The 11,058-nt window shown below is 33.4% G+C and overlaps 1 protein-coding gene across 1 annotated transcript; it reads right to left on the reverse strand.

The window, feature by feature from the left end:
* Window positions 1–8,743: 8,743 nt before the first annotated feature.
* LOC100482648 (olfactory receptor 2T27-like) lies at window positions 8,744–9,679 on the reverse strand. Its single transcript, XM_011217033.2, is given in 1 exon segment — window positions 8,744–9,679. A coding segment is annotated over 1 exon segment (936 nt).
* Between the last annotated feature and the right edge of the window lie 1,379 nt (window positions 9,680–11,058).

The following is an 11,058-nucleotide window of genomic DNA, read 5'->3' on the forward strand; positions in this document are numbered from 1 at the left end:
TATATTTTAAAATTAAAAACAACCTATTGAATAAAGAAAACAGTTGTATTAATATAACAAAATATTATTTGCTTCATTATCTTTGAAACATATACACATTAGCTTCATGGGATAGATGGAAAATTAAAATACCAAGATATCTATATTTAGAGCTTACTCAGGAATAAAACAGCTGTAAGCATAACAATCCAATATTATTAGACTTAAATTCATTGTGAAAGATGAAAATCATCCTCTTCCCTCCCTAACTCAATACTTGAAATGATTTCTGAGTAAATTTATTTCTGCTGGAATTACAGAATTGTCTGCATAATTCTAATTGTTATAGAATGCTTATTTGTTATCCATAAGTAGCTTAACTGATGTAAATGTTGATGTGCCTTGGAAGTCACAGATGAATTTTCTGTTTGTAGCATATTGCAAACTGTTTAAATAACCATTTACGTTAGTTGCTATTCTAATATATCACCCACTTTTCACTGAAGGACATTACGGTTTACCCCATGTTTCCATTAAAAACCTATTTTTTGGTGAAAATATCATCAATGGGGCACCTGCATGGCTCAGTTCCTTAAGCATCTGCCTGCAGCTCAGGTCATGATCCCAGGGTCCTGGTATCCAGCCCAGACGAGGGCTCCCTGCTCAGCAGAGAGTCTGCTTTTCCTTCTCCCTTTGCCCCTCCACCCCACTCATGCTCTATTGTGTGCTCTCTCTCTCTCCCTCTCTCTCAAATAAATAAAATATTAAGAAAGAGCATATCATTAATAGTTTCTGCTAATCTTTTCATGCAGATATTTACTAAAAACAAAACAGAAAGCTACCTTGGTAATTTTGCCAAATTGGTGTAAAAATATATAGTACCATTTTCTCATGAAAAGAACAACATTTTTGACTATAAGGCAGATTTTCAGCATGCAAAATTAGCAAGGATTTAATTAATACCAAGGAGATGGAAATATTAGAGATGTCATCTGTATCTAGTGAGAAAAACAGAATGTCCTCCCATTTTAGACTCACACAGGACTTATAATCCATGATCACTCACAGGCCCCATGGGGGAGATCCGTGGTCATATTTTTGTCCCTCAGATCATCCTTATCTTTATTTATTTTATTTTTATTATTATGTCCAATTAGCCAACATAAAGTACATCATTAGTTTTTGATGTAGTGTTCAATGATTCATTAGCTCCATAAAACAACCAGTGCTCATCACAACATGTGCCCCTCTTAATACCCATCACCCTTTAATTGTACTTTAGCATCACTTCAGTGACAATTTCTTTAGATCTTCATGCAGCCTCTTTCAACCCCTCAAAGTATGTGTGGCTGTCTCAGTGAACACTCTAATTTAAGAGAAGAGAACAAAATATAATAATAATTTTCCTTAACCTCTGTAATTGAAAGTCAACCTTTGATGCACAGGTTCTAATTGATTACTAACTGTAGAAACATTTCCTCCACCCTTGGAATCTTTCTCATCAGCTTTTCCCTTTTCTCAGACTTTTGAGAAGTACATGTCCCCGAGCCGATCTCTCCTGCATTATCATTCATCTTCCCAATCACCAGATTTACACCCCATGACATGGAGTTTCTCTTGAAAGCTAAAGGTAGTGGGAATTGATCATCTTTATCCTACTTAGGCTCTTCTACCTATGGAAAGCCTTTCCATCATTTTAATTCCAGTGCCTTAATTATCTGAATAATCTAGTGTCAACACAGTGTATGTGCACATGGAATAAAAGCAAATATTTATTCCTTCTCCATGTGACAGTGAGCCAGATTGAAGGTTCCTTTGTGTCTGTTCTGATGTTCCTTCTTTCCACCTGGAAAAGTAGGCTCTGATTTTCTATTGATTCTTTATATAGTTTCTGCTATTTTCAGTGTGATGATTTCTGTCCAGTTCCACATTGTTGAACTCCTATTAATCTATAATTCTGAGAAGTGTGAAATAGACATGTACATATAGTTTGACCAGTGCTGTCTTTGTCTCACATGTGGACATAATTTTATTAATAAAACAAATAGTTATCTTAACATCTGAATGTCACCTCTACTGGTTCCACAATCAGGCACAAATATTAATATTTTCCATAATAAAAACAGTTATTATTATTTAATATGAAAATACATTGTACTTCAATATTTTTCTATTAAGTTAAATGTATAAAACCAAAAAAGTTATTTTTTATCTTATAGTAAACAGTGCTTAGAAACCACCTATTTCCACATATTACTGTGTTAATGGGATATAAAATCATATTTTGTTGTAAAATATGTGCATATTAATATCAGATAATTTTAATTTTATTTGTTAAATATTTATTTGTTTATTTTAGAGAGAGAGAGAGAGAAAGAGCACAGGTGAGGCAGGGCCAAAGAGAATCTCCAGCACACTTCCCACTGGACATGGAGTCTGATGCAAGGTTTGACCCAGCACTCTGAAATCATAACATGAGCTGAAATCAAGAGTCAGACACTCAACCAGTTGAACCACTCAGATGCCCAATATCAAACACTTTAAATATCCAATAGATGACACAAATATTTCAATCACTCCCATGGACTTTAGACAAGGAACTCCCTGTCCAACAAGACCACTTATAAAGGTAACATTTTTTTTGGATATTTTGATTTCATATTTTGTTTTGAAAGCTAATTACTTAATGATGTAAAATTGAATAAATGACAGAGAATTTAACATTTAATAAGGATAAAAAGCATTAGACATTTTATTTTGATTAAACATAGAGTGGAATATATATATATACATATATTTAAATTATATATATATACATATATATATGCATATATATACACATATTTTATTTTTGTTTTTGTTTTCCTTGCATTAGAAAACACAGCTAGAAAAAATATTCCTATGACTGATGACAAATAAATTGTTCCTATGTTCTCCTCTATGAATTTTATGGTTTCATTTCTCACATTAGTCCTTTGATCTATTTTGAATTTATCTCTGTGTATGGTATAAGAAAGTGGCCTAGTTTTAGTATTTTTAATGTAGGTGTCTAGTTATCCCAATAACATTTATTAAAGAGACTCTCTTTCTCCCATTGTATATCCTTTCTTCTTTTACTGTAGATTAATTGACTGTATCAACTGTGGGGTTATTTCTGGGATGTCTACTTTTTTCCACTGATCTTTGTCTATTTTTATGCCAGTATCATACTGTTTTCATTACTACAGCTACATACTACATTTTGAAATCTTAAGGAGGGCACATGTGGTGATGAGCACTGGGTGTTATATTTGCAACTAATGAATCCTTGAACACTACATCAAAAACTGATGATGTACTGTATGCTGGCTAATTGAACATAATAATTAAAAAAATGAAAAAATACAAAAAAAAAGAAATCTTGAGTTGTGATACTACCAGCTTTGTTCTTCAATTCCAATATTGCTTTGGGGTCTTTTGTGGCTCCATGCTAATTTTTTAAAATCATTTATTCTAGTTCTGTGAAAAACATTGCTGGTATACTAGGGATAACATTGAATCTGTAGATTTCTTTGGATAGTATCGAAATGTTGACAATATCTGTTATTCCGATACATGAGATTGGTGTACCCTTCCATTTTCTTCACATTTTCTTTCATCAGTGTCTTACATACATATATAGTTTTTTTTCCTTTGAGCATTTTAAATATATTATGCCTTTTTCTTCTAGCCCACAAATTATCTACTAAAAAACAAAACAAACAAACAAACAAAAAAACAAAACAAAACAAAAAACAACAGCTAGTGTTATGGGGTTTCCCTGGTATGTAATTGTTTTCTCTTGCTGTTCTTAAAATTTTCATTTTAACATTTATTTTTGTCGTATTAATTATGTATATTGGTGTGGACCTCCTCTGGTTCATCATGTTAGAAGCTCACTGTACTTTCTGTACCTTGTGTTGGTTTTCTTCTGATTAGGGAAAATTTAGCTATTATTTCTTCAAATAAGTTTTCTGCCCCCATCTCTTTCTCTTTTCCTTATGGGATCCCTATAATGCAAATGCTATTTGCTTAATGATATCACAGAATTCTCTTAACCTATTCTATATTATTATTATTATTATTTACTTTGCTGTTAATCTTGGTTTCTTTCCATTATTCTGTTTTCACATTACTGATATATATATATATATATATATGTGTATATATATATATATATATATATATATATATATATATATATATATATATATATATATATATATATATATATATATATATATATATATATATATATATATATATATATATATATATATATATATATATATATATATATATATATATATATATATATATATATATATATATATATATATATATATATATATATATATATATATATATATATATATATATATATATATATATATATATATATATATATATATATATATATATATATATATATATATATATATATATATATATATATATATATATATATATATATATATATATATATATATATATATATATATATATATATATATATATATATATATATATATATATATATATATATATATATATATATATATATATATATATATATATATATATATATATATATATATATATATATATATATATATATATATATATATATATATATATATATATATATATATATATATATATATATATATATATATATATATATATATATATATATATATATATATATATATATATATATATATATATATATATATATATATATATATATATATATATATATATATATATATATATATATATATATATATATATATATATATATATATATATATATATATATATATATATATATATGTGTGTATATATATATATATATATATATAATTTGCTATCTCTGTGTTGAAGTTCTCACTGAGTTCATCCACTCTTTTCTCAAGACCAGTGAACATCTTTATATCCATTACATTATTTATCAGGCATATGGCTTATCTCCACTTCATTTATCTTTTTACTGTATTTTGCTCTTGTTCCTTCATTTGGGACATATTTCTCTGTGTCCTCATTTTGATTCTTTGTGTTTATTTCTATGTATTAAGTGAGTCAGCTACATCTCCTGGTTTTGAAAGTAGTGGCATGTGTAGAAGCTGTTCTGTGCTTCCTTATAGTGAATTCCACTGGTCACTAGACCCAGGCACCACAGGAGTGTCCCTTGTGAGGATAACATGCACTCTCTTGTTTTGGCTGAACTGCAATTGCCTTCAGCTTAGCCAGATGCAATAACTAAATTTGCCTCCTGTGGGTGAAGTGCACATTGTTTGGTCCCTGAATTATTGAGAGGCATGTATGAGGCTGCTGTGAGCTTGCTGTTGGGGAGGACTGGCAGTCAGCCTAGCAGTCTTCAGTTAGTGTCTCTGCTACATTTGTGAGTGCACCAAATGATAGGTCTTCCTCCCCGCACAACCTGCTAAGAACCCAGGTTGCTGGAACTGCAGGCATGCTGGTGTGTGTGGTTAACACCCCCCTCCCCGGCCCAGGGCAGGAGTCATTTTAGAAGGATGCATTCCAATGTGAGAGGCTGAGGTGATGCAGGTCTGCAGGGGGAATGCAAGTACAGGGTCCACAGTGGTAACAATGTTGAAGAGAGTGTTCTTGCTGGCTCCCTTAAGACTCTTGATCATGTGAGGGAAAAATACATAGAACCTGATAGCACTTTTGTTCCTGGAGAAATCTAAAGGTCCCTGCCCTTCCACCACATATTATTAGTCAATGGATATTCGCCATACCCCACACACCTTTCAAACTGCTGCTTCTGCACTGTGTCTTGAAATGAATAACTTAGTAGGCTGGCTCGAAAAGGTGTGTAATTGTTTTTCTGTTACCCACCAGCTCTTCAAGAGTTTAGCTAGCTATTTTGAATCCCCTAAAGTTAAGCTCCACTGGTTTTCAAAGTCAGATGTAATGGGGACTCTTCTTCCCATTGCAGGTCTCCAGTACTAAGGGCACCTGGTGTGGAATCTGATACTCTCACTTCTTTATACTTGTGATGTCTCTTTCATTTTTTTTTTTTCTGATTTCACTGAGGTTCTCAACCATGCCTTTCATCCTTTTCTTTTTGATGTGGTCTTCTCTCTGTGATTAACTATGGAATGTTTTTCTGCCATTTGGCTCCAGGTTGTTTTCAGAGTTAGTTGCACAGATATAGCTGATACCTCACTGTGCCTATGATGGGAGGTAGCTCAGGATCCTCCTACTCCAGTGTATTCTTGTTTTTCTGTAATCTTGCTCCTTCTAATACCAAACAGATTCAAGATTGCTGAGTTCAATTTGAAACCCTGACATTGATTCTTATTTTATGTACAAGAAAATTTTGTAATCTCAGACTTCAGACTAAATTTACTTTTTTAAATGCAGAAGAATTTTATTAACTTTTTTCCTAACTTAATAATGCCCAAATGATATTTATAAGTAAAATAAAGAAACCCGCATTGGAATAATAAAAAATCACATACGAAAAGTTCTATTTTTCCACTGGATGTTTTTTCCTGCTTTGTCAAAGATTAGCTGCCCAAAGAGCCGAGAATCCATTTCTGGGTTCTCTGTTCTGTTCCATTGTTCTGTGTGTCTGTTTTTGTGCCAGTACCATGCTGTCTTTGTGATCACAGCTTTGTAGTACAGATTGAAATCCGGCAATGTGATGCCCCCAGCTTTGTTTTTCCTTTTCAACAATTCCTTGGTGATTTGGGGCCATTTCTGGTTCCACAGAAACTTAAGGGCTGTTTGTTCCAGTTCATTGAAAAATGTCATTGGTATTTTGATTGGGATGGCATTGAAAGTGTAGATTGTTCTGGGTAGCATGGGCATTTTAACTATGTTTATTCTTCTGATCCATGAGCATGGAATATTTTTCCATCTTTTTGTGTCTTCTTCAATGTCTTTCAAGAGTGATTTATAGTTTCTAGAATATAGATCCTTTACATCTCTGGTTAAGTTAATTCGGAGATAATGTATGATTTTTGGTGCTATTGTAAATGGGACGGATTCCCTAATTTCTCTTTCTTCAGTCTCATTGTTCATGTATAGAAATGCAACTGATTTCTGAGCATTGATTTTGTATCCCGCCACATTAGTGAATTGCTCTATAATTTCTAGTAGTTTGGGGGTGGAGTCTTTTGAGTTTTCTATATAGAGCATCATGTTATCTGTGAAGAGAGACAGCTTCACTTCTTCTTTTCCAATTTGGATACCTTTTATCCCTTTTTGTTGTCTGGTTGCTGTTTCAAGGACTTCTAGCACTATGTTGAATAATAATGGCGAGAGTGGGCAGTCTCTTCAATAAATGGTGCTGGGAAAATTGGACAGCGACATGCAAAAGAATGAAACTTGCCCACTCTCTCACACCATACACAAAGATAAACCCCAAATGGTTGAACGACCTCGATGTGAGACAGGAATCCATCAAAATCCTAGAGGAGAACATAGGCTGCAACCTCTTTGACATCTGCCACAGCAACTTTTCATGTCACATCTCCAAAGGCAAGAGAGACAAAAGAAAAAAATGAACTTGTGGAACTTCATCAATATAAAAAGCTTCTGCACAGCCAAGGAAACAGTCAAAAACACTAAGAGGCAGCACACGGAATGGGAGAAGATATTTGCAAATGACACTACAGATAAAAGAGTAGTATCCAAGATCTACAAAGAACTTCTCAAACACAATAAATGTGAAACAAATAATCAAATTAAAAATGGGCAGAAGATATGAACAGACACTTTTCCAATGATTACATACAAATGGTTAACAACACATGAAAAAAAGGTTCAAAATCATTAGCCATCACAGAAATTCAAATCAAAACCACCTTGAGATAACACCTTACACCCATTAGAATGGCAAAAATGGACAAGGCAGGAAACAAGTGTTGGAGAAAGGGGATCCCTCTTACACTGTTGGTGGGAATGCAAGTTGGTACAGCCACTTTGGAAAACAGTGTGTAAGTCACTTAAAAAGTTAAAAATTGAGTTACCATATGACCCAGCCATTTCACTACTGGGTGTTTACCCCAAAGATACAGACGTAGGGGAGAAGGGCCATATGCACCCCAATGTTCATAGCAGAATTGTCCACAATAGCTAAATGGTGAAAGGAGCTGAGATACCCTTCAATGGATGACTGGATTAAGAAGATGTGGTCCATATATACAATGGGATATTACTCAGCCATTAGAAAGAATGATTACACAATATTTGCAGCAACATGGACGGGACTGGAGGAGATTAAGCTGAGTGAAATAAGTCGTGCAGAGAAAGCAATTATCGTATGGTTTCGTTCATTTATGGAACATAAGAAATAGGAATATAAGTAGAAGAAGGAAGGGAAGAATGAAAAGGGGGTAAACAGAAGGGAGAATGAACCATGAGAGACTATGGACTCTGGGAAACAAACTGAGGGCTTCAGATGGGAGGGGGTGTGGTATTGGTATAGGCCAGTGATGGATATCAAGGAGGGCACATATTGTATGGTGCACCTGGTGTTATGCACAAATAATGAATCATGGAACATTGCATCAAAAACTGGGGATGTACTGTATGGTGACTAATATAACAAAATAAAAATTAAAAAAAGTTCTATTTACATAAAACCACAATCACCTCAGTTTCCTGAAACCAACAGCACCATGTTAGTATTTCAAAGTGGTATTTCCACTGTATTTTTGTCCATGCTATAAACATGTTCTTTTCACAGTTATGGAGTACTTTTCATCTACTAAGATACCACACACTTCCCCATAAGCTTCCTGAGAGCTGCCACCACCTCCTTGTTCCTCAGGCTGTAAATGAGGGGATTCAACATGGGCGTTAGGATATTGCTGAATACAGAAAGAGCTTGGTCCTGCTCTCCACTATGACAGGAAGTGAAAGTCATATAGATAAATATGTTTGGGCCAAAGAAGAGACTCACCACAGTTAGATGGGAAGAGCAAGTGGCCAGGGTTTTTTTCCTTCCTTTGACAGAGTTCATACGGAAGACAGTGAGGAAGATGAGAGTATAGGAAACTGTGATGAGACTGAAAGGTACAACAAGCAACACAATGCTTGTCACCACCACCACTAACTGATATACTGAAGTGTCTTCACAGGGGAGCTTAATGAGGACTGGGACCTCACAGAAGAAGTGGTGGATCTCCCGTGACCCACAGATGGGAAAATGCATAGGGTAGTCTGTATGGATAAAGGAACTTATAGAGTCTCCAATCCAACACCCAAACACCATGTGCATACAGATCTTGGGGCTCATGCTAATGGGATAACGCAGTGGGTTGCAGACAGCCAAATGGCGGTCATAAGCCATGAGAGTCAGGATGAGGCACTATGACATTCCTAACATCAAGTAGAAGAAACTCTGCATTCCACAACCAATCCATGATATTGTCCTTTTCCCTGTGAAAAAATTAGAAGCCATCTTTGGGACAATGGTGGAAGTCAATGTCAAGTCAATGATGGAGAGTTGACTGAGGAGAATGTACATGGGAGTATGGAGCCGAGAGTCTCCCCAAATCAAGACAATCAGAAGTATATTTCCCAGGAAGGCCAAGGTGTAGATAAAAATGATCACAGAGTTGAGGACAGTAGAATGCTGAAACTCAGGAAAGAGCCCCACAAGGATGAAATCAGTTACTGAGGATTCGTTTCCACCCAGCATACCTCTAAAAGAAATGTAACAGTGTTGGGGGACAAATCAAATGGATTAGAACTGATGGCATTCAGTACAGATCGTATATCAATAGTAGGGTGTAAAATTTTATATCTTTCTTCCCAACATTAGAACTCCATAATATTTGCCATCATCTCATCAGAGGTAGTTCACTATTTATTGCTGAGCAATTGCCTAAATACTTCTTAAATAGATAATATTAGAAAAAATGATAAGTGCCTTTTAACCTCTGTTGAGTGGATTTCTTTCTTTCTTTTTTCTTTCTCTCTTTCTTAGAACCTTCTAAAAATTATGGATCTATTTTCTACAAATATAAACCTAAAGCTGTGTTTATTATTTAATATTTATGGACCCTAGTTATTAACTCTTGTAAATTTTTGGGAAAAAAAGAGAGGAACATCAAATTAATTCACTTAATTTAACTTTAAAATTACAAATCAATCATTTAATGAACTATTAAAGAGATATCAGATTAATTTATTTTGGCTAATCATAATGAGATTAGTAATGAAAATGACCATACTTATGTCCCTTCTTGGAAGCCATAAATATTCTGTACTGTTAATGAAATAAGTTTGAAAGACTATGTGTCTAAAAAATATTTATTATCCATAAGGTTAGCAGTGTCCATGGAGAGTTCAGCAGGACACATTTCCAAGTTGACTATATGACAAATATCTTCACTCCAATTGCATTCATGGTGAGGACAAAAGCTTTTTCCCTCCATGACACCTTACTGAAAAGTGGAGTATCAACCCCAATCTAAGTAAGAGAAATGTTGTACATGTGGAAGTTTCCATATGCATCAGTGTTCCCTAACAGATAGTATCAGTGAAACACAGACATCAAAACACCTGGAAATCCTATTCTCTATTATTGGAGCAGGAAATTTCATAATATAAAATATTGGCATCCCCTGATTTAATGGTTCTTTTCTGGGTCTGTATATTCAGACTATTTTGTGACAAATATGTGTTATGAATAAATTTGTTTTTCTCTTAGTCATAATTCTGATGAAATATAAAATAAGAAGCTAATTATTAATCATGTTCTATCACTAATGAGCCTAATCACTAATCTTGCTAAAATTGTACTTATTTCAGGAATATAACAAAATAGTTTTGAAAAATCATCACCATTTATTTATTTTTTCATTCTACTTTTTTAAGTGGCCATTATTTCAATTTTATATATTTATATACATATATATATATACACACACACACACACACAAACATATACACATGAGTTTAGATATAGAATCATTTATACCAACAAAAAAGAGAGTAATATAAATGCTGAAGCTAAGGCTCTTATAGGGTGATATATCAACACAGAGAAAGATTCATCTGATTAAGCTAGGGGTG

Source organism: Ailuropoda melanoleuca, unplaced genomic scaffold, assembly GCF_002007445.2.
Source record: "Ailuropoda melanoleuca isolate Jingjing unplaced genomic scaffold, ASM200744v2 unplaced-scaffold2864, whole genome shotgun sequence".
NCBI classification, from domain to species: Eukaryota; Metazoa; Chordata; class Mammalia; order Carnivora; family Ursidae; genus Ailuropoda; species Ailuropoda melanoleuca.